The sequence below is a fragment of the Benincasa hispida genome, chromosome 1, assembly GCF_009727055.1.
Source record: "Benincasa hispida cultivar B227 chromosome 1, ASM972705v1, whole genome shotgun sequence".
NCBI lineage: Eukaryota > Viridiplantae > Streptophyta > Magnoliopsida > Cucurbitales > Cucurbitaceae > Benincasa > Benincasa hispida.
In genome coordinates this window covers 15,170,638-15,194,253 of record NC_052349.1, presented here as the reverse complement: position 1 = coordinate 15,194,253, position 23,616 = coordinate 15,170,638, and the positions used below count along the sequence as shown (strand labels likewise).

The window sequence follows — 23,616 nt, the reverse complement described above, 5'->3', positions numbered from 1 at the left end:
ATCTTTGAAGGGATTGAAGAAATATAATGGTTGAGAATCCCATGTTGGAAAAATCAAGGGACTTCATACTTCTTATAAGATAGGTGAGTTGCTATTCACATGTTACCAGTTGTTTTTGAAATGAAATCTCATATTATTTAATATGATATTAGAGTCTATAAAACTCAAACAAATATTCAGTCCAACTACAAATTTGAGATCTGATCGAGAATGGTAAACTTAGAATACTATCTTGATAAGACATGTTGATAATCTCATATTGGATAACTAAAAAATTAAATGAAACAACCCTCGAAAATAAAAATAAATAAATAAATAAATAAAATTATCTACACAAAATAACAAAATTTTAAATCTTCTTTAAATAGATGTTACTAGTGATAGAAACCTATAGAAGTTTATAGTATCCATTTTTTTTTTTTTTTTTTTTTTTTACTATTTCTATAGATACTTTTAACAATTTTTTCTATAAGTAAAAATTTTACTAAATTTTATATGATGAATGAATTACTTTTTTTATTATGAATTAATTTTAAAATAAAATCTCATGTTTATCTGATAAGAAGTTAGAAAAATACTTGCCTATACACCGATCAAGAATTCAATTGGTGGAGGGCAGCAAATCTATATCTTTGAAACATTGATGTTATGTTGTTATTATTGCACCAACCAGCTGCGTGAGTTGATATTGTGCCGGTGAAGACTGTGATCGGAGAATGACTCCGGCGAAGATTCCAGCAAATAAACGACGAGGTCGGAGAAAGCTTTTAATATAAACTTGTGGGTATCAACGGGGTTGATTTGAAGATAACAAAGAAGAAGCTCCTGTAAATACTGCCAGTCTCGCCGAACGTCCACCGGCCGATCTCTCGCTTCAACCATCTCCTGCATTGAAGCTCTAAAATCGACAAATGGGTCCACTGAAACCTTCCGGACTTTAACGCCGCCGTGTACGGCGTCGGAAACGGCGGCGCTGTGGTGGGTGTCGGGAGAGGAGTCGAAAATGGAGTTGGAGCAGCCGGGGGAAGAGAAGAAGAAGCGGTGGGAAGCGACGGCAGCGGAGAAGTCAGGGACCACGGCGTCGGAATCGGAGGTGGAGTCGTCGGAGAAGAAACCGTCGTCAGCAGCGGTGGATGTAGAAGAGTAGTCGGAGTTTTCCAAGTGGGTAATGGAAAGGGGTTTTTTGTTGGAAGTTTGCGGCGGCGATGAGGGTTTCACGGCGGCCGGAAAGCAACGGAGCTTTGAGAACCAGAGGTGGAAATTTCTTTTCTTGGCGGTGGACATTTTTTTAGAGAGAGAGGGGGAATGGAAAGTATGAATTGTTGAGTAATTGTGAGAGAGGGATTATTATTATAAGGTGTAAAAGAAAGAGTGGGGCCTCAAAATAAGGTCATAAATAATAAGGAAATTAAAAGTGCAAAAAAAGTTAATTAAATGATCAAATGTATCAAAGTTTTGGAAGACAAGGTAACATGGAAAAGTAGAAATAAATGTTCACATATGTAACATCTATTTTGGATTATCTACTATTTCAAACTCTTTAAAAGTTGGATTAGGTTATTTATTAATCTATGTCGGACGAGTTTCAAATTTATATGTGAGAGTAGTACTCAAATCTTATTGTATTAAATATGTCATACAATTTTTTTAATAATTTTCAATTTTTTTAAAATATATGGAAGGAATGAATCAAACCTCTAACTACAAAGTTGATTATATAAACACATTATACTTATTTTGATAATTTCTATTTTTTTTCTTATTTAATTGATTGTCTTTATTGATTTTAAAATAAGAAGAAAATATATGAAGTAATAAATATCTAACACATTTATATTTTATTTTGAAATAGAAACTACATATTTTAAATCGAATGATAATTAGGTGCAACATACCTCTTTTTTAGACACAAAGAAAAACTAAAAAGAATTCATTTATTTTTTTAAAAAAAAATTGTCACATGGTAGAATAATATTATTGGAAAATTACTTAGATGCTAAGAAGCAACCAAATTTTTCTCTTTTAAATTTAAAGCTAAAAAGCAACTAATTAATTGATGACTCTCGTTGACAAAATCTGAAAACTTCCAAATTATGGTCAAACAGTTTTTTTTTTCCTTCTTTTGAGTTTGTAATTTAGAGTTTTGTCATTATTTTTAAATCGTTTTATGGGTATTTGTTTATAGTGTAATTTTATTTTTCCTTAGTGAGGTAAACATGGATAGAAACAGCAGTCCCAAAAACATATGAAGACAAATATTTGCTGAATTCAATCGACCGTTACTAATGTTAATATGGTAACAGACATCCCCAAACACACCTAAATAATGGTATTAATACGTAAATAGTAGTATTAACACAATTCAAAAGTTGAAGGTTCGATCTCTCATCTATAACTTTTATTCGAAAAAATAAAAGACAAAATCGAACACATATGATGTTACAAATAATTTACGTTCAAACCACATAAGAATTATTTATGTTCAAAGAATTTGTATTATCAATTTAAGGATTCTCCCATCAAAAAGTTAGAAACGATTGTAGAATTCCATTAAAAAATAAGTATATTGTTTTTTTTAGTATGACGATGGAATGAAAGTTCGAGCAATAAACAAATCAATTAAGTCATATAACCCAAATGAGATAAAAAAAAAAATTTACGTCAATATGAATATATTGATGAATTTTTCCGATTGAGATATATGAATCCATAGATCGTTAATCTGATCTTGATCTTTGTAGAGTGAAAAAAAATAAAAGAACGTATTTTTATTGATATTAGATTAAACATACATTTAATATATTATACAAAGGAAAATTATTTCAAATGGTAAAACAGTTGAAAATATTTATAAGATTTAACAAATTTTTCGAATTATTAGTGTCGATATCTATCAATATCATTGATAGTTCTAAAATTTTCTCATATTTTGTAAATACTTTGATTTATTTTTCTATATTTAAAAACAACACTTATACAAAATATCTATAAAAGATATTAAAGATATCATTAATTTAATATTGATGTTAATATTGTCGATATATTGATGTTGAAATTATTAATTTTGAATCTTTCGATTTATAGATATATATTATATATCTATATGTCGACAGGTATTTAATAGAAATATTTTTATTTCAAAAGATATCCCCAAAATCTAGAAAATAGAGTCAAACGAATAAAATACATTGGACCTTTAATATTAATATTGTTATTTTCAAAACTTATTAGAGAAATATTGTTGTTTTGAAACTTATTAGAGAAATATTGTTGTTTTGGGAGTTCAAGGCTAAAAGTCGAGGATTGAGGATTCGATTAATGTAGAGGTCGAACATTGAGAACTCGACAAACAAAGAAAACTTAGAAACAAAGGTTGTCGAGAGTTGAAGTTTCGACATACATAAGTCGAAACTTCAACCCTCGACAAGAAAAAGGAAATCTCGCTAGTTTTACATTAGTCGAAACTTCAACCCTCGACAAAGAAGATAAGTGGGTGAAGTAGATTGTAAGAGAGAGCAAGATTGTAAGAGAGAGCAAGATTGTGAGATTGAAAGCGAGATTGTAAGAGAGAGCGAGATTGCAAGCGAGATTGTAGGAGAGAGAAGATTGAGAGAGCGAGATTGTAGGATGGGACAATCTCCAACGTCTATGGAATGTATGCGTCTCGCTCTCTCCTACAATCTCGCTCTCTCTCACAATCTCGCTCTCAATCTCGCCTTCTCTTACAATTCAAAATTCTGTTATCTTTTAAATCAATTATAATTAACTAGCTTTTTTTAAGAAGAATATAATATACTTATATCAATAATATATATCATAATTTAAATATATATATATATAATTTATAATATATATATATAATTTCTTACGGAAAGTAAATAAATTTATTGTATATTCAATTTTTTTTTATTATAAAGTTGTACATTATTCTTCTAATTAAGTTGTACATTATTTTTCTAATTGAGAAACAAATATTTTTTTGATTGAGAAATAAATATTTTTTTTTTCAAATCATGACTTTAAACCCAAGACCTGTTGATCCCGATGTTTTGTCCGACCAGTCCATTCATCGATCATCTGTTGTATGGCGAGATCGTACTATTGGAGAAATATCTTGCAGGCATTGAGAAGCAGTTCTCCAGCGCACTATCCCGCTCCACCCACGAATACTACCGCTACTGCGCACATCTGAATTCTATGGAGTTGCCATATTAGGATTTATTAAGTTGGATTAGCATCTGATCACAGTCTTGGTCGAGAGATGGAGGCCCGAGACGCATACATTCCATATGTCTGTTGGAGAGTGCACTAAGCCCGAGACGCATACATTCCATATGTCTGTTGGAGAGTGCACTATCACTCTACAAGACATAGAAGTGTTGTTGGGGTTACCGGTTGACGGTGAGCCGGTCACCGGAGTGATGTATGATGACTGGTTAGAAGTTTGTCAACTGTACCTCGGTGCGACCCCACCTGTCGACAAGATTAAAGAATCGAGGTTAAGTTTAATATGGTTATGAACACAATTTCATGAGCTCACAGATGGTGGAAGTCTATTTTCAGATAAATCAAGTCATTTTGTTCACTTGATATTTCTGCCACTGTTAGCTAACCTCCATGATACGGGGCAGTATTTGTGGGGTGGAGCATGCTTGGCATGGTTGTATAGACAACTATGCAAAGTAACAAGACCTAAGGTTCGAGAGATAGTTGGGCCTCTCATACTTTTGCAACTATGGGCTTGGGAGCGATTTCTAATAATGGCTTCACAACTACAACATGTTAATGGCGCTCAGTTGGTTGGACGAGCCTACGATTCTCGGTATGTTGTTTTAATTCAATTTAATTTTTATATCACTGATCTAGTTAATTTAAATTATAAATTATCAATTTAAAAATTTAGGTGGAGAGAAAAATTTTTGTGACTAGGACAGCTACACATGTAGTCAGCCAGTATAGATACATGTTTGATCTGCTTCAACCTGGTACATTACACTAAACCTAATTGATTATTTTATACACATTTTTATTGTATTTCTCTTTAATATTCTCTAATATAATATTTTGTGTTTCAGGTTATTTGGGAGCCGTACAAAATTATTATGCATACTTTGCCTATTTTTGTACGAATGGTCAAAACATATGGTAGACGATGAGTCCTCTCATATGTTTTCACATTGGTGAGTGGCATCTTCCTGACAGGGTGATGAGACAATTTTCGGTTTCAGCAGAATTTCTCATCGTCTTGTAATACTGAACCCGTATTGCATGATATTGACCTAAGGACTGGAGATTGGTCCGAAAAAGTTGCAACATTGGTAGTGCGATGGCACTATCGTGCAAGGTTTATTGCAGTGGGGTTTCTCTTGAACAGTTTGACACAGATGTCACTCCAGAATATATTCATTGATATAATAATATCACAAGGCACTACGTCACTCGTCCGGGAGTAGCTATGGATCATCTGGTAAATGAATATTATCTAATTATTTTTTAATTTAAATTTATTCTAAATTTGTTCTATTGTTTTATAATTCACAGAAGATCGAACCACCGTAGACCCGTGAGGTTGCGAATGATCCGAACCAGGTTCTTGCTATATGTATGTAACAACCAAAGCTATATGGAGGAAATTCATTAATTTACGATATACCTATTGTCCTCCACTAGCTCCTAGACGTAGAGGACCTTTCGGGAGGGATGAGTTTGATTAGGTTGCACATAATGTGGAAGAGTTTCCCCCATTGATGCAGACGCAGAGTCAGACTGATTAGTCCGATGATGATGATGCTAGCATTTGGTTCATGACATTATGACTCAGAGGCTGGTCCTTCGTCTTCTACGTGCATGGACATGGTCGGGTCGTGGAGAGCATATAAAATATTTATATTATGAAGCGTCTACAGAGGTACCAGAGTAACATCAAGAAGAACCCGAACAACCTTAAGTTCGAAGTCGATGACGACAACCAGCTCGAATCGATGACGTCCGCCTATGGGACACATTGATTTTTGTAATTATTTTGTATAAATGAGATATTTAATTTACATTTTTTTTTATTTTTATGAGATATTATTTTTTTTAATTTATTATTTTATATATTATGAATAATAATTATTTTGATATAGAAGCTTTTAAATGTCACTTACATAAATATTACATCATATAGTCTAAATCTAGAAAGTTAGGTTAAAAAAAACTTCAATATTCAAATTTACATATTTTAGATAATAATTTGGGGACATAATAAATCAAATCAACACTCAAAATCTTTCCCATGCAAGTCTATAAATAAGACTGTATTATTGATATAAAGAACAGAAATTTTAATTACAGTAGTGAGGTTAATAGTTTAAAAGATTTTACAATAATGATCTTGGATTCCTTTTGTACATTTGGTACCAAGATTTTGATGGAGTTTTTTTTTCTTTTTTTTTTAAAAAAAATTATAAATAATAAAAAAATATTTTTAGAAATTTTTTATAAAATGAAAAGTTAAAAAAAAAAAAGAAGGAAGAAAGAAGTGGAATGTGTAATAATTAAAAAAATAAAAAAAGAAAAATTTGTACGGATATCTTGTACTCGCTCTCGCTCTCTCTCTTACTCTTCCTTATTTCGTTCTCTCCCAATACAAAATTATTTTTAACACATCGAATAATTATGAGTGTTATGATGAAGGTCTCCGAAATGGGGAAGGACTTTCATTCTCTCCACATCAAATAATTATGAAAAAGTCTCAATGATAATTAAACAGACTCAATAATAATGTTAGGACAAGGTCGAGGGTTTAAAGTTCGACGTACAAATGTAAAGAGAAAATGAAAGATCGAAGGTTCAAAATTCAACCCATCTAGGTCAAATTTTCAACCCTCGACTTGTAAAAAAAAAATATATATTTTTACAAATAGTTTGAAAACAACAATATTTTTTCTAAATAGTTTCTAAAAGGATAATATCCTTCTAATTTTTCCAAATACATTTATAAGAAAAAAAAAAAGGATCGATAACCATTTTTTTTTTTTTTTAAGAAAAAGAGATAAATTTCAGTTTTTGGCTTTTAGGATTAGTGGAATCAACAGAAATTTTGTGAAAATCTTGACATATTTATTCTTAAAAATTATTTTTATCGTGTGATTCGATAGTGACAAAATTAGATTTAAGAAAATAATAAAACCTTGCAAAGAAAGAAAATAATAGAACTTTTATAAATACATTCGTGTTTTTTTGGGGTAAAAGTTGATACACGTAAAACATAAGGTGTTTAACAAATATTTAGTAAATAACCAGCACTTTCTTCTTCTTCTTCTTGATGGAAGAAAATGATAATTACCACCATTCTTTGTTGTATTTGAAAATATTACAAGTTGCAAGCCTTAAGATAATTACCTAATATTCTTTTTCATATTCAAAATTGTATTAAAAAGATGTCCCTTCCAGATAAATTTATTTATTTAGAAAAATATATATGCATTTCGTTATCTTGAATAATTTTTGTTGGCAGTTATCTTGAATATTGATTCAAGAAATTGGACAGTAGAGAGCTACTTCAAATTTTCCCAAAATTGAAGTTGAACTCAATTTTTTCCTTTTTTTCAAAAAAAAAATCAATAAAAATGAAAAAAAAAAATCAAAAACCGAAAAGTTCTGTTTGAAATTCAAATTCAAATGTTCATGCAACATTGGTGGAAGTAAATATTGTCAGAGAGCTTAAAGACCCCTCTAATCTGTTTGTATTGTATCTAAATTTGAATGTTAATATCCTTATTGTATCTAAATTTTGAATATTAAATATCCAAAATTTAAAAGTTAATAACAAAATAAATATTCATTAAATAATATTCATAAATAATAGTCTATTTTAAAATAGAACTATTTATTCAATCCTTTGTTTTCAGATTCTCTACCAAACATGGCTTCAAAATTTTCAACCTTTTTCCCTATCTTAAAAAAGGGAACCAATTCTGAAGGAAAAAAAACCAAAAGAAAACATGAACAATTCAACAAAGTTGAAATAGAACCTGCAGAGAAAAGACCAATCCATATCCCTGAACATTTCTCGATCCTCTTGAAATAAAAACAAAAAAACCTGACTCCACAGTGAACAGTCAACATATTCTGAAACCAAACAGCTGGTTTTTTCCCCTTATTATTTACCTCTCCATTTTAAAATCACACAAACAGAAAGAAGAAAGGAAAAAAAAAAAAAAAAAAAAGAACCAAGGGGAAAATAAAAAGGCTGCTTTCTTGTGGAGCAGAGTTTTGTTTTTAAAGACACGAATAACGGTATCAGAAAAACAAAATTCCTGATCAAAACCAACACTTCATTTCCAAAACAAACACTCACTCACACTCTTAGTTAAGCTGTTATTACTTTTTTCATATACCTAAACACTCGCTCAGAACTCTCAGTTAAGCTGCTGTTACCTTTTCATATACCCCCGCCGTCCTCATTCTGTCCCGCGGAGGCGATGATGGAGGCTGCCAATCCACCTGGGTGTGTCGTCAGGCTTGGATCGTTCTTCAGATCTGAGCTCACCACCCCCTCTGCATCACCCTCATTCAGTCTAGCAGCGAAAGCTATGGAGGCCGCCACCCCACCTGGGTGTGTCGTCAGGCTTGGATTGTTCCTTAGCTCGGCACTCACCACCCCCTCCGCATCCTGTTGGCTCACCGCTCTGTCTGTCGCTAGTTTCTGAGTTGCGGCCTGTACAGATAAAAAAGGAAAATGGAAAGATTCTCAGAATAATGTAAAAAATAACTGTGCAAGTATAACTGGATTTGTTTTTATACAGAAAAAATAATGTAAAAGGGTAATAACTGTGCAAGTATAATTGGATTTGTTTTTATACAGAAAATGTCTCAGCTATATATTGGTAAAAATCTTGTGATACCTGCTGCTGCTCAATTAGAGAGAGTGCAATATATTAGAGCTAATATTCTTGTATATTAGTTAGCCGAGTGGAAGTGAATGAGTTTGTTAGTAGTTAATTTTCTGTTTTATGCCGTTTATGCTTTAACTTAAAAAGAATATAATTCGTATTAGATAAACATAACTTTCATCACAAAATCAATGAGCAAGGAAGCAATAATCAATGCGTCAAGTATAGAATATCATATGATAGAATTCAGAAGTTCTGATACCGTTAGGACATAGTTGAGCTTGATCTTGTCCTCATCTCGATCCATTATGGCATTGAAAGTTGCTGCCGCCTGAGCAGTGGCGGCCAGCCCACCTGGGCTTATGACATTGTTGCCTGTTGCTTGTACCTCAGCGGCTTGAATTGCTGCAGCATCACTCTGTTCCACTGGCTTGTATCCTACAGTTTGACATGCTGCTTCCAGGGCTTGTCCGATCGTGATTACATTCTGCTCCGGCGTCTCTATCCCACTCGCCATCGTTGTGTCCAAATACTGTCCAACAACCTGGAAAAGTAAATAAATGTGATATTGAGTACTTGGTGCATACTAGACTAGATGACGCACAAAAGAATAAACTCAAATATTTAAAGAATATTTGAAGAAAGAAGAAAAACTGACGACAGAAAGATGGCGTAGACATCCTAAGCATTTTCCTCCTTCAAGTTAAGATGAAATTATAATTCCTGTCCAATTTTAGGGGTATGTGGCAATTAAAAAATCTACTCTTGAAAAAAAAAAAATCGATTTAATTCCGTATATTTAACAATTAATCCCTTTGGCTTGCAATTTATTTCCTCACTCATAATAAAGTTAAAATTCGTTAACAAACTCACGCAACAAAATAATCAATTAAGGACAATTTGGAAGAAAACAAAACATAGAAGTTTCTAAATCTAAGAAAATTAGACCATTTTCTCCATCCTAAAAAGGAAAAGGCATTTTTTTCAAGTTATTCCATACTGCTACTTAGTGTTAATACTCTGGTTGGTGCAAATTTGGATGGAAAAAATGTCACCCATCAGAAAAAGAAAAATACTTTCTGAGCTGTATCTATCTTTTAAGTCGCACCAAATCTTCCAACCAACCACCAAAATTTGGCACATAATAAATTTATTTTTAATATTTTAGTTCATTTCGCTACGTGTCTGATGATAGTGGATGCATCAAGCTGAGGATGCACAAATAGGCTGCGCTTAGAAAAATCAAATTTTAGATTAAAAAATACGACAAAAATTTCAAGCTGGTCAATATCTATGATTTTAGAAAAGTCTCTAAAAAGTACTAATTTATGACGTGCCAGGTTCAAAATCACCTCAAACACATAACCTGCAAATCATTAATTTAAATAAATGTAAGTGATAGTCAGAAAGAATGAGTAGCTCAACGATGATATAAATTCAAAATTTTCATACCCATTCAGTTGTATTAGGGGGGAAAAAATCAATTTTAGTATTACGAAAATAAGGTTGAAGGTGTTAAATCAAACATTATAGGTAAGGGCGTTCAAAATTTCCATACCCCAAAAATCAATTTTAGTATTACGAAAATAAGGTTGAAGGTGTTAAATCAGACATTATAAGTAAGGGCACGTTAGAATTTAATCCCTATATTTTAATTATTAAAATATAGTCCTATAGTTTTGACAAAAGCTTCATAAACAATCCAGAGGTAGGGACTACGAAAATTTTATTAAAAAGTAGGAGACTATTTATGAAATTTAGTATAGATTAGATTCTAACTTTCAAAATTATAGAAACTAAATTCTTTTCCCAAATTTACTATTTAACCAATATTATAAAAATATTCAAGCATAATGAAAAGAAAACATAAAAAACAAACAAACAAATCAAGCGATGGGAGAGATGGGAGAGATTCAAGATGGGGGACCTGTCCGGCAACGCTTTCAGTAACGACACGGGCTCCGGGAACATCAGTCTCGCTGATGTTAATGCCTTGGTATTTAGCAGCATCGCTAATATCACGGCTACTAAGAAGACCAATTTGGACATTATGAGCAGCGGCGGCCCGCATGACATCGGCCGAACCAGCCTTAGGCACTTGCCCCAACACCCTCGTTTCAGCACTGTCCATCATGCGAGCATCCTCAGGTGCGATAGGGTTCGCAGCCAGCTCACCCGAGACGTTAAAAACGTCCCCGTATTTGATGGTTTCCAGCTGCTCATCGTCGTTCTGGCGAGGCTGCTCCTGACTCATGATTTCAACACAAAATAAAAAACTATGGGAAGTTTCTTTCTGCAATGGCGGTTGAATTTTTGCTGTTCCCTATTTGAAGAGATTGGTGAGTGGAAGAAGTGGCTGGTCATGTTGGGACAAGTGTTGAATGTAGAGAAGAAGGATAGTGATTTGATGATTAAATGTACAGATGGCCGGTGGAGAAAGCTTGAGAAATCCACTGAGAAGGGAGTGCCAGTTGCTTGACACTTAGCTGAGTTTTGGGTACAGATGGCAGTTTCTGGACATTTATTCGTACTGGAGGAAAGTATTTTCAAATCTCAAGAGATTGATTTGGAAAATTTGTGGAACTTACGAGCCTTTGGGTTGGATGTGTTTCTTCCCTGCAATGGAATTGCATATGATCTAAACATTTTGGATCTAGTTTGTATAATTTGGTTACTTAATGGGTTAATTATTCAACTGCACAAGAAACGACAAAAGAGGGGGAAAAAATTAAGAAACTTGGAAGACAATCAGGTAGAGAGGAAGGATTGCAAGCTTAGAATTTTAACAATTACAGTTTACAATGAGATCATTTGAAAAACTACGGAGAGGGAAAGTAGTAACTTCTCAAATAATCTCCAGAAAAACAAATATCAATGCTGATTCTTGATTACTTACTAGAGATGAATTCAGTACCTGCAGAAAGTGATGGCAAGAGCATTGCTCTTAAGGTGGCAGCCAAATCTGATTAATTCGACATTTCAAAAGGAGCATAATTGGTGTCTGCAATGAAACCAGCAGCTTCCTGCATCTCCTTCCTCAGCTTCCCCAGCATGTCCTGAATTTCAGAGTCCTTCTCATGGCTTTTGTCTTTCGCTTGGAATATATGAATTCTACTGTTTACAGTTATCCAACTGAACCCAGCTCCCTTTTTGATCCCCACTTCTTTCATCTCATTTCGTACGACAGTCACTTCTTCCCACCTGAATTCCGCCCCCAATTCATTTACCATAGAATTTGAGAAATCAATGTCTTGAAGAATGTGAGAGATTTAAGAATACAACAATTCATTGGTCTAAATTTTTAGATTTAGTGGCGATTTAATTTAGTATTAAAGAATAAAGTAAGAAGTTATTGTCTTTAAACTTCTATGATCTTAGGAAATTAATAGTATAGTAGTTGCCTATTGGATTTTTAGTTAAATTTTTAACTCACGAGTGAATAGTAGTAGAATAGGAATAAAAGATCAAACAACGATCTATCAATTTAGAATGTCAAGAGTCATCTTTTCTAAGTACTATTGACAATAGCTATGATCGAGTAATGAGCTAACTTTCAAATGTAGATGTGAATAAGATCGTTGTGAAATTTGAGGGTTACCTTCCAGTTGCCGCAAACATATTGGACAGCACAACGTGATTTCCAGAGTCTTTTGGATCAAGTTCAAACAGTTTCTCAGCGGCCAACTTTCCCAACTCTGGCTTCCCATGCATTCGGCAAGCCCCCAACAGAGCACCCCAGATTGAGATTGTAGGAGGAAATGGCATGGTCTTTATAAAATCATACGCACATTCTACCATTCCAGCACGTCCAAGCAAATCTACCAAGCAAGCATAATGCTCTGGCCCTGGTTCTATACCGTACCTTGCTTTCATGGACTCAAAAATCTGCATCCCCGTCTTCAAATCTCCTGCTCTACTGCAAGCTGATAATGCACAGACCAAACTTACATAGCTCGGCGACAGGCCTGCCACTGACACCATCTCCTCGAGCAATGCCACAGCCTTGTCTGCATGTCCTTGGTGCGCGTATCCGCCCAGCAATGCATTCCAAGACACCAAGTTTCTCTCTGGCATCTCGTTGAAGGCTTGCTCTGCTTCATAAATACTTCCACATTTTCCATACATGTCAACCAGTGCACTTCCAACAAAGATGTTCTCCTCTACACAAGCCTTGACGGCTAGTGCTTGAACTGACCTTCCGAACTCGATTTCCGAAAGACCAGCACAGGCACAAAGCACACTTGATACCATAAAATCAGTTGGTTTGATATCTTCTTTCCTCGCTCGCAAGAATAAGCATGAAGCCTTCTCTTCCTCGTTGTTTTGAACGTAAGCAGCTATCAAAGAGGACCAAGATACGCTGTTCCGCTCTCCCATTCTATCAAAAACCATCTCAGAACATTCAACCTCCCCACATTTCCCATAAAAATCAATCAGCCCATTTGAAACAGAGACATTCTGCCCATACCCACTTCTAATAATGAACCCATGAAGCTGACACCCAGGCCCCAGGCCTAGTTTGTCTGAACACGCATTGAAAAAAGCACAAAATGTTATGGAATCTGGCTTCTCACCAACTCGAAGTAGCTCAATAAATGCAATGGCAGAATCTTCAGGTCGCCCGTGGAGCACAGAATTGGATATATACGCATTCAATGTCTCGAGGTTTCGATGAGGCATTTCATCGAACATCTTGTATGCGTCACTAAGAAGGCCCAATTTGCTGTACATGTCGAAGACACTGCACCCGACGAAGACATCGTTTATTAACCCCTCCTTAACCGCAAGTGCATGTAGCTGTTTGCCTGTCATAGCCATGCGAAGCCCAGTGGAGGCTTTGAGAACGCAAGGGAAAGTGAAGTCATTGGGTCGAACACAGTCACTTAGCATGTCGGAAAAGTGAAGCAGAGCGGAAGCAAAACAGCCGTTTTGGACGGAACCGGCGATAAGGGCAGTCCAAGTGACAACGGAGCGGCAAGGGGCGAGTTCGAGGATGAGTTTGGCCGAGTTAAGATGGTCGAATTTAGCGTACATGTTCACGAGGTGGTTGTAGAGGAAAGCTGGAAGAGGAGTTTTTAGGGTTTTGAGAATTTGGGCATGGGCGGCTCGGCCAAGAAGAGAAGAACGAACCGATACGGCCAATTCGACCAGTGAAGCGAGCGAGTTTGGTGAGAGAAACGGCATGGTTGAATACCTTAAAGGTCATGATCTAGATCAGAATGAAGAAGAAGAAGAAGAAGTAAAGAGAGCAATCTTACCCTCTGGTTTTTCCAATTACGAGAATCTTCTTCTATGACGTTACTTCGATTCAGTTGGATTTGGCGGGAATTCGAGAAGCCATGGAATCGAGCTCTATCATTTGAAGATATAAAAAAAGGCCCGAACTCTCTACGCCTCTCTCTCCAAACACATCTCCGCTTTTCTCTCCGCCCAATTCTGACATTAATTACTAGATGCAACCGCCCTCTCTCTCTCTGGTTACTCTGTTAGGAGTGACAGAGAAAAAGAAGATTTCGAGGTTCCGGAAGAGGGAGAATACGAAGACGAAACTCTGAGGATCATCCATGGAGTCAATTGATGGATTAACCTCAACCAATTATAAGGCGGGATCTGTCTCAAGCCTCCAAAAGGCCATTTCATCCGTGTTTTCTCGGTGGGATGGCCTTCAAATGGCCATTGAAAATCAATGGGGAGGTCGCGATTCTCACCAGAAATCTCTGAATCTCGCCTCTGATGTCTTCGCTTGGTTCTCTCAATCCAAACGTTATTACCCTTCTTCTTTAAATTATCATCCGCCATTAAAATTAACCTTTTGCAATTTCTTGATGTATGTTTTTTGCTTCCAATAATTGCAGCTCCTTTATACGTGGAAGATCTGGAAACTTTGCTCCATGAAACCCTGTTGCTTTCCTTCAACACCGAGATTGAAGATGGGAGCATCGAACAGGTAAAAATTCCTAGAACCAATTGTTGGGGTTACGTTACACAACATTGAAATTACAATCAACTTAACAGAAAAGTTGATGTTTTGGATGAAAATTCGAGCAGGTAGCAGAACAATTGATGATGATATACGAAGAAAATTTGGTGGGAAGTCGTTAGAGAAATGTAGAATCGGATTGTTCATATGAGAAATTAAACCAGCACCGGATTTGTCATGGCTTCCAGGCAGGGATAGAATTGTAGTTGCTGCCATCGGCCTGACGATAAATCTTATATGAATTGTTATTGTTACCAATACAAATTCAGTACTCAAAATTTGTAACTGGTTGGACTTAGATCCTCTTAGTTTGATTTCTCAAACCAAAAAAAAAAAAAAAGGAAAATCTTCTTTTGTCTCTCAAGATGCATTTTGAATATTATTTATCTCTTTTTAGTCCCTTTGCCCTAAAATTATAAAGAAAAATTGCACATACCATCTCTGAATTATGAATATTCTTAAACTTTTAATTTGATTGACAATTATACTCCTAAACTTTGAATGCGATCAATTAACTCAAGTAGTTTGTTAATTGTTACAATCAACCCTCCATGTTAGTATTGATATCTATATATTTATTAATTAAAATTTCAATAAAACAATAAAAGTTAAAAACATTTCAAACAAAGGTAAATATAAAATTTTAACATATTACCGAGGTGACTGTAACGAATAACAATCTATTGAGGGCTAATTAATAAACTTCAAAGTTTAGAAATGTAATTGTGACAAACCACAAAGCTAAAGGGAGCAATTGATTAAATTAAGAGTTATTAAATGAACCTCACAGTTCAAGGGTGGTTTGTACAACTTTTTCGATTATATATTAGTCTTTTAGAGCATGTTTGATAGGTAATATGTTTTTATTTTGAAAATTATTTTTGGATTTTATGACCATTGCAAATTTTGAAAACTATCCAGATTTTGAATTTGAAATTTTAAAATGTAGAACTATATTAAAACAGATATAAAAACGTTAACAAATATTGTATTTTAGGTTGTAAACTCAATTCATTCTTCTTCTAAACTAAAATATGCGCATGCACTAAATTATGTTAATTTATAAATTTGGTTCCTATATCTTGAAAAAAAAAAGGGTTAGTATCTATAGTTTTAAAACTTATGATTTAATTCCTATAATTTTATAAAACCTCATAAGCAGTCATTTAATAAAACTCCCATAACTAGTTTCAACTATACATAGTTTTTTAATCTACTATCATACACATAAAACATGAAATATATCTTTATTTTCATTGAATTATTTATTTTTATTGTAAAATTGATGCGCACGACAAGAACACGGATATGGAGAAAATATAATATAATAATAATAAATATAATATAATATAAAACAAAATAAAATAACTAAAATTATAAAATTGGATAAAATGAAAATTAACAGAATTTTGAAGTGGATTTCTCACTAATGTGCATTCTCTTGAGATCCACCAAATGCCATTATTTATAGGAAAAGTGACAAGTAGGATGCGGACTTACATTGATACTAAACATGAATTATTACAAGACACATAGACAATATAAAAAATGACACATGACTTTTAGGACACTAAACATTGGGCATCTATTTTTATGATATTTATAATATTCCCCCTTAAATGCCCACACACACACATATATATATGTATGTATGAAATATGTCTCGCTAAAACCTTAATAGGAAAAACCTAATGGGAAAAAACCTAGGGAAGGAAAAAGATGAAGGAACTCGTGTGAGGAGAACCAAGCGGAAATGGATTGTCAAAATTCTATTAATTATCAAATACTGAGTTTACAGTAAATATACAACAGATATGCATTTAAATTACAGCATGCTCTATAAGAAAAAGGGTTTCAAGAATTTCACCTTTGAAGACCTTTTTTTCACGAATCCTCCCTCGAACGGAATCGGAAACTTTTTGAAGACCTTCTTCAAGATTTTCTCGAACCAAAATCCGGAAACAACCACAATGGAGTCCTTGGTATTCTCAGGGTGAGAACCCAGGAGTGGTAGGCTTTGACTATTTTGGTTTAGAGGGAAAGTTTAGGTGGAGGAAGAGGATTGAGAATTCTCTCTAGAACACAAAAACACAGAACACTTCTGTAAAAAAAAACTCTTATCGTTCAACAACTTCAACGTATAAGAAGAAGAAAAAGATTTTTGCCATAAAAAACATAACTACCCACTAAAGTGGGTGGATAGAAAAGATGGGTTTCCTTATTATTCAAAATAATAATAACATAAATAAATATGATAACTACTTATCATATTATTATCATGTTATATTTATATTAAATTATATGTTATATCAAATATAACATATAGTTTTAATATTGTATCACATACGATATAAACTATAGTTTTAATTAAATCCCTCTATGAATTTGAACCATTCAAATTAATTCAAAAACTGATTCTCAACTAAATCTTTTAAGCTACCAAATGGACCTTATGAACCTATAGCTTGAAGTACATGAATAATTAATTAAACTCTTTAGTTACATTATTCATCATCTGTTAACTGTTGGGTACTCCACTAAAGACCGACAACTACACTCTTTATACTACAGATATATTTATGTGTTTATTGGATATAACCAATCAACAGTATGATGACCCTTCACAAATTGCTCGTAAGTACAACTAGGTCTAATATAATACTTATATTAGATAGTTTAACGACATATGATTATCATCATAGTTTAACGACATATGATTATCATCTATTAAATATTTTAATAAAGTTTAATCATTTATTCCATGCTTATAAAATGTTTACTAATTTACCTTCCAAGTCAATTCTCAGGTTATTCCCTTACCGTCAACTTAAATACCCCAATCCTAGACAGAACTTTCCTAATCAAAGGTCTCTTATAGTCAATATTTTATAAATTTAATCTTTTATTATCTTATTTTAATCCTATTAAAAAAAAAATAAAAGATTAACATATTTCTAATCTTATTAGAAATTCTTTTACATAAAAGATTCAAAATTTTAAACCCTTTAAAAACCATTCTTTAAAACCCTATATTTGCATGCAACACTTTATTATAGATTTTAATTTCTATATCATTAAACATATAACAATTTTACATTTATGAAATAAAAACTATAACATGTATTTAGTGGTATCACTAATATAGCATTAATATTTAATCTATATAATGTCATGTTTCATGCATCATCTATTTTCATTAACATGCATAATATAACGTACTCACCTAGATTTTAATGAAAACAACACTTTACAGTGTACATGCTTTAATCAAATATTAAGCTATATAACATAACACTTATATTATAACCATGCATACTAACTATGCATGTCATACTTTAGGAAATAACCTAAACTTTAAATATAACAATGATATTTAAATAAGATGCATAATCATGCTTAACCTATAGCGAGATTTTGAATCTATATGACATACTATATGCAATATATAATTACTATAATTAAACATACATCACATGTATTTTAAACTATATAATGCAACAATAATAGACCAAAATCTGGTATCCTATAAAAATAATTAAATTAATATAATCAAATTATATTAAGATAATTAATAAAACGTGAAAATACAGAAAAAAGGAAATAACGAAACTCTAGCTTGAACTTACGATCTTACGCGTGCACCTCATGTTCAGCAAGTTCGGAGCGTCGTATCACCGTCGGAGCACTACGAAACAGAATGCCTAGAAAACCTTCATTTTTCGTTTGAATTTCACTATTCTGGGTTCCAATTTTCAACAACTATTTTGCTAACGAATGACACAAACTTCTAGACTCAATTGCTGAATTAGATGCCTAAAACAACAGACCCCTACATTAAATTTATCACATAAACACAGTAATCTATATTCTAAAATTTCGAAACATCTATTATGCAACCTTTAACGTTCATAAATCAAATGCACAAAAGCAACCCACCATTCTTTTTTCGTAAAATTTCAAAACATAATTTAAGGTAAAAATTGGACTCTGATACCAATTCAAGGAATTGATTTTCTGTGTGAAATCGTGTGATCGCTTTTGCCTTAATTATGTTACAAAAAAATTATACAAAACAGAGATAAATCACAAGATTAAGCATGCTTTTAGAAGATTATTGGGAAAATAACAATTACCTTTGAAGAACAATATTCAATATCTTCTCTTGGTTTGGTTGATTTATCAACAACACATACAAACTTGTCACGAATAAGACACCACCAAGTAGATCTTCTCTACTATTCTCTTGGACAAAGGTGGTTTGTGGGAACCAATTGAAAAAAGGAAGAAAAAGTGCATAGATTTTTTCCTGTGAGAGAGTGTGTGTGAACGTTTTTTTTTTTTTTTTTTTTTTTTTTCTGTAAACTTCATATCCCATATGACGTGAGGGAAGTTTGTAATGACCCTTAATGCAGGGGAGTTATTTAAATAATAAATATAATTTAATTAATTACATATTAATTAATTAAATCTAATTTATTTATTTATATATTTATTAAACAATAATTAATGTAAATCTAAATTAATTAAATAACTTATTATTTAATTAAATCTATTTAAATTAATTATATATTTAATTTAATGTATATATGAATCATATTCTAATACACATTTTCTCTCATAACATATAATTTTCATATGAATCTCATTCACATTAACTTCCTATAGTTTTAATAAGAATCCAATTCATATTGATTTAATATTTGAATCTTATTTAAATATTATTACTCTCATATTATAAATTGTAATTTTGAATCTAATTCAAAATTAACTTTATATTATAATTAATCTCATACTATCAATTCTCTTAAATAATTTGAACATTTCAAATTCTTTCAATGCTAAATATCCTTGTTTAACCCATTGTGTGCAAACTTTTTAACTAAATCAATCAACACTTATCAACTATAGTATACTCCATTAAAGACCAATATCTGCACTCCTATAAACTATAGACTATTTTATGTGTCCATTGATTTTTCCATTTTAATAAGTTAATCCTCACAAGTTGTTCATAATTACAGTTGGTCAAATTACCATTTTACCCCTGTAATTATCTATAACTCTTTAAGTACCACTGATCCTTTAATGAACAATTTGTTTATGGTTCTACCACAAACCAAGTCCCCTCTCGGGCCACTGAGAGAGTGAGGCTCCATTGTTCAATTCTCTGAGTCAGCACTTAAGAGAACAACCTTTTTACTTATCCTCAAGTCGGGAAGGAGTGAGTTTCATCTGGTGTAGCTATGTTCCCAGCTCCCCACTCAGTATTGTCCCTAAAGTCATAGGTATATTGGGTCGACAGCTAAGGTCACTCTCACCCATACAAATCAAAGAACGATCCTTATGAGCAGGGGTTCATAGCTCACTCAAGATTGAGATTAAGTTACATGGTTATTGTTTGAAATATTAATCTTTTCAATTAACGGTGTTATTGTAGGAATGTATCAGCAACAGCGGAAGCAACAAAGATCATTTAAGCACTCTAATTCATTAATTTTGGCAAAATATAAAGCATGCTCTTGCAGAAAACAAGTGAGTTTCATGACATACCTTTGTAGAACTTCTTCAAAGCATGATCTCCAACTATAATCTTCTCTGAATCTTATTGCAGACCACCTCATGATCTTCCCCACTATTCTCTTGGTGCTCTAGATTGAGTTGTGGGACTCAAAACAAGCTTGAATCAAGGGATTATGGAGAATTGTTCACAGCAACAATCTCGTTGAAGAACACTTTCTTCAGCACGAATTTTCTCTAAAATTCTCTCTTGATTGCATGCCTTAAATTCACTCCAATCTCTTCAATATATTGCAAATCATCATGCAAGGAAGAGAGTTACATGAGTTGCAGCTCATGCTTGGAGTTAATGAATAAGAGGAAATGAAAATTCTGTGAGCATGAAGAAGATAGATAATGGAATATCTCAATATTCCATTTATGCACGATTTTTCCAATTTTCGAATTTTATCTCAAAATCAAAACTTGATTTTTCCAAAATCCATTTTGATTTTAAAACTGAAAAATTTTAGTTTTATAAAATTAATTTCATAAATTAATTTTGAAATAAAACTAATTAATTTAATATCAAATATTAAATTAATTTTTACACATATTTATATTTATATATTTAAATCATATTTAAATATAAATTCTCCTATTCCGTTTAGTTCTCAAATTAAACACGTAATTATATCTCATATAATTATTAATTCCCTTAATTCTAATTTGAACATTTCAAATTAACTTATCACACTATTCTAGAGCTAGTCCAATTACGAGCTAGTAGGGGGACCTCGCGGACCTACAGATCATGGGCTCCAACGATCCGATGTTAATTGGCTAAACTCGTTAGACCAGATTAATCCTCGTTCTTTAACTAATGGGTCATTCCATTAAAGCCCATAGTTGCACTCCCCTCACTGTAGATATATTATGTCTACATGATTTAACCATAATCAGCAAGTCAACCCTTCACAGGTTGTTCGTAATAACGGCTGGGTCAAATATCTGTTTTACCCCCGAGATTACTTCTTATTCCTCAAGTTCCTACTGATCATCTAATGAACAACTGGTTTGTGATCCAATCATTAAACCAAACTCTCTCAGCCCAGTGAGAGGGTGGGGTCCCTTGTTCAAGACCTAGATTCGGTACTAGAGAAAACAACCTTTCTCCTATCCCTAAATTGGATAGGCGTGAACTCCGCCTTGTACCCTATGTCTCTAGCTATCTTTTAGGTCTTATCCCTAAAATGGGAGGCTTATTGAGTCGGCACTGTTAAGCCAACCCTCACCTATGAAAATCTAAGGATAATCCCGAATAAACAAGAGTTTATAGTTAGCTCAGGATTAAGATCGAGTTACCTAGATCATCTAGGTGAAATAGTCAGTCTTATACAGTAAACAACGTTATAAAGTAAGAGTGACTTATTTCTTGGTCAGATCTTATGAAAACTCATTGCATAGGACACCCCTACTCCTCATATCATAACATGTACGAATTAGGATCACATCATATGTAGCACTTTACAACTCTTTGTAACAACTACAGAGTAGGCCACATCCAATAATGTTACCAGAATAAGGTACCCAACCTTATTCATGTATTATAGATCATTTTGACTATTTACTCGAACCTGATCCATTCTTATGTCTCTACATAAAGTTCAAGTACTCATATAATAGTCATGGGTTTTAGTTTATTGGATTTAGACTTTCATACAATTTATGAAATTGATAATAAGTTTATTGATTATAAAAAATGTTTATCATTTTACAAACTGCAAGTTTTAGGACATAAAACCCAACAATACTCCCACTTGGACTAAAACTCCAGTGGATCAATATATACAATGTTTAATTTACATGGAGAGAATAAAATGTGCAAATACAATAAACTAGGGCATTATAATACCCACAAATTCTCCCTTGCCCTAGTGATACAAAACTCGTCGTCCTAGTCCTACTAGGTGATCCTTGAACACTTTAGCCGAGAGGGCTTTTGTAAATGGATCAGCTAAGTTGTCTTATGAAGCAATCTGGGTGAAGTTTACCTCTCCTTAGTGTACAATCTCCCTGATGAGATGGTACTTTCGTTTGATATACTTTCCTCTTTTATGGCTTTGTGGTTCCTTTGAATTTGCAACTGCTCCACTATTGTCACAATAGAGAATGAAAAACAGGTGCATATTAGGAACTACTTCCAGATCTGTCAGAAACTTTCTGAACCATCCTGCTTCTTTTATTGCTTCACTTGCAGCTACATACTCAGCTTCCATTGTGGAGTCAACAATACAACTCTGTTTGATGCTTCTTCACACTACTGCTCCTCCATTTAGAGTAAATACCGATCCCAAAGTTGATTTTCTTGAATCAATATCGGTTTGAAAGTCAAAATCAGTGTATCCAGTAAGGATTAGATCCTTAGTACCATACACGAGCATATAATCTCTCGTTCTCCGAAGATACTTGAGAATGTTTTTAACAACAGTCCAATGATCATGTCCAGGATTGGACTGAAATCTGCTGACTATTCCTACGACATAGCATATATCAGGACAAGTACACAACATTGCATACATTAAACTCCCTAATGTTGATGCATATGGAATTGGATTCATCTCCTCAGTTCTTTAGACAGATGAATTCCATGTCTGAAAGGTAAAAAACTTTTCTTGAAATTTTGCATTTTATACCTAGACAACATCTTGTCTATATAAGATACTTGATATAATGCTAATGTTCTATTCTTGCAATTCCAAACGATTTGGATTCCAAGAACATACTGTGTTTCTCCCAAATCTTTCATTTGGAATTGTGAAACCAACCATCTCTTAACGTCAGCTAGATATTCTACCTCATTCCCAATGAGTAGAATATCATCAACATACAACACCAGAAAAGCGACAGTTTTGTTAACGATTTTCTTGTATACACAGGGTTCGTCAACATTTTGTTCAGAGCCATAAGATTTGATCGCAGTGTCAAATCTCATATTCCAGGATCTAGAAGCTTGTTTCAATCCATAAATGGATCGATTAAGTTTGCAAACCTTTTGCTCTTGATCCTACTGTATAAACCCTTCTGGTTGAGACATATAGATACTCTCTTCAAGATAGCCATTCAGAAAAACTGCCTTGACATCCATTTTTCATATTCCATAATTATAAAATGTGGCTCTGAACAAGAGTATTCTAATTGACTTTATCATCGCAATTGGAGAGAAGGTTTCTTCATAATCTACTCCCTCTCTTTGGATAA

General features: G+C 33.2%; 4 protein-coding genes across 6 annotated transcripts; 1 reads left to right on the top strand and 3 right to left on the bottom strand.

The window, feature by feature from the left end:
- Positions 1 to 657: 657 nt before the first annotated feature.
- LOC120076061 (transcription repressor OFP12-like) lies at positions 658 to 1,284 on the bottom strand. The gene has a single exon (XM_039029844.1). The coding sequence runs from the start codon at positions 1,282 to 1,284 to the stop codon at positions 658 to 660; it is 627 nt and encodes a 208-aa protein (XP_038885772.1).
- Positions 1,285 to 8,023: 6,739 nt separating this feature from the next.
- LOC120072913 (late embryogenesis abundant protein D-34-like) lies at positions 8,024 to 11,164 on the bottom strand. The gene is made up of 3 exons (XM_039025446.1): positions 10,807 to 11,164; positions 9,142 to 9,423; positions 8,024 to 8,704 (listed from the first exon to the last, which is right to left on the bottom strand). The coding sequence occupies exons 1-3, from the start codon at positions 11,131 to 11,133 to the stop codon at positions 8,429 to 8,431; spliced, it is 885 nt and encodes a 294-aa protein (XP_038881374.1). The 5' UTR covers positions 11,134 to 11,164; the 3' UTR covers positions 8,024 to 8,428.
- On the bottom strand, positions 9,291 to 14,428 carry LOC120072894 (pentatricopeptide repeat-containing protein At4g14850). 3 transcript variants are annotated; one of them, XM_039025437.1, is made up of 3 exons: positions 12,478 to 14,428; positions 11,794 to 12,080; positions 9,291 to 9,423 (listed from the first exon to the last, which is right to left on the bottom strand). In XM_039025437.1, the coding sequence occupies exons 1-2, from the start codon at positions 14,061 to 14,063 to the stop codon at positions 11,846 to 11,848; spliced, it is 1,821 nt and encodes a 606-aa protein (XP_038881365.1). In that variant the 5' UTR covers positions 14,064 to 14,428; the 3' UTR covers positions 9,291 to 9,423; positions 11,794 to 11,845. The 3 variants fall into 3 exon arrangements, with proteins under 3 accessions (XP_038881365.1, XP_038881359.1, XP_038881355.1); XM_039025431.1 differs by lacking the exon at positions 9,291 to 9,423 and adding an exon at positions 11,357 to 11,495 and having other exon boundaries at positions 12,478 to 14,427; XM_039025427.1 differs by lacking the exon at positions 9,291 to 9,423 and adding an exon at positions 11,440 to 11,574 and having other exon boundaries at positions 12,478 to 14,427.
- LOC120072919 (pre-rRNA-processing protein TSR2 homolog) lies at positions 14,406 to 15,236 on the top strand. Its single transcript, XM_039025460.1, has 3 exons — positions 14,406 to 14,642; positions 14,735 to 14,826; positions 14,928 to 15,236. The coding sequence occupies exons 1-3, from the start codon at positions 14,444 to 14,446 to the stop codon at positions 14,979 to 14,981; spliced, it is 345 nt and encodes a 114-aa protein (XP_038881388.1). The 5' UTR covers positions 14,406 to 14,443; the 3' UTR covers positions 14,982 to 15,236.
- Positions 15,237 to 23,616: the final 8,380 nt, after the last annotated feature.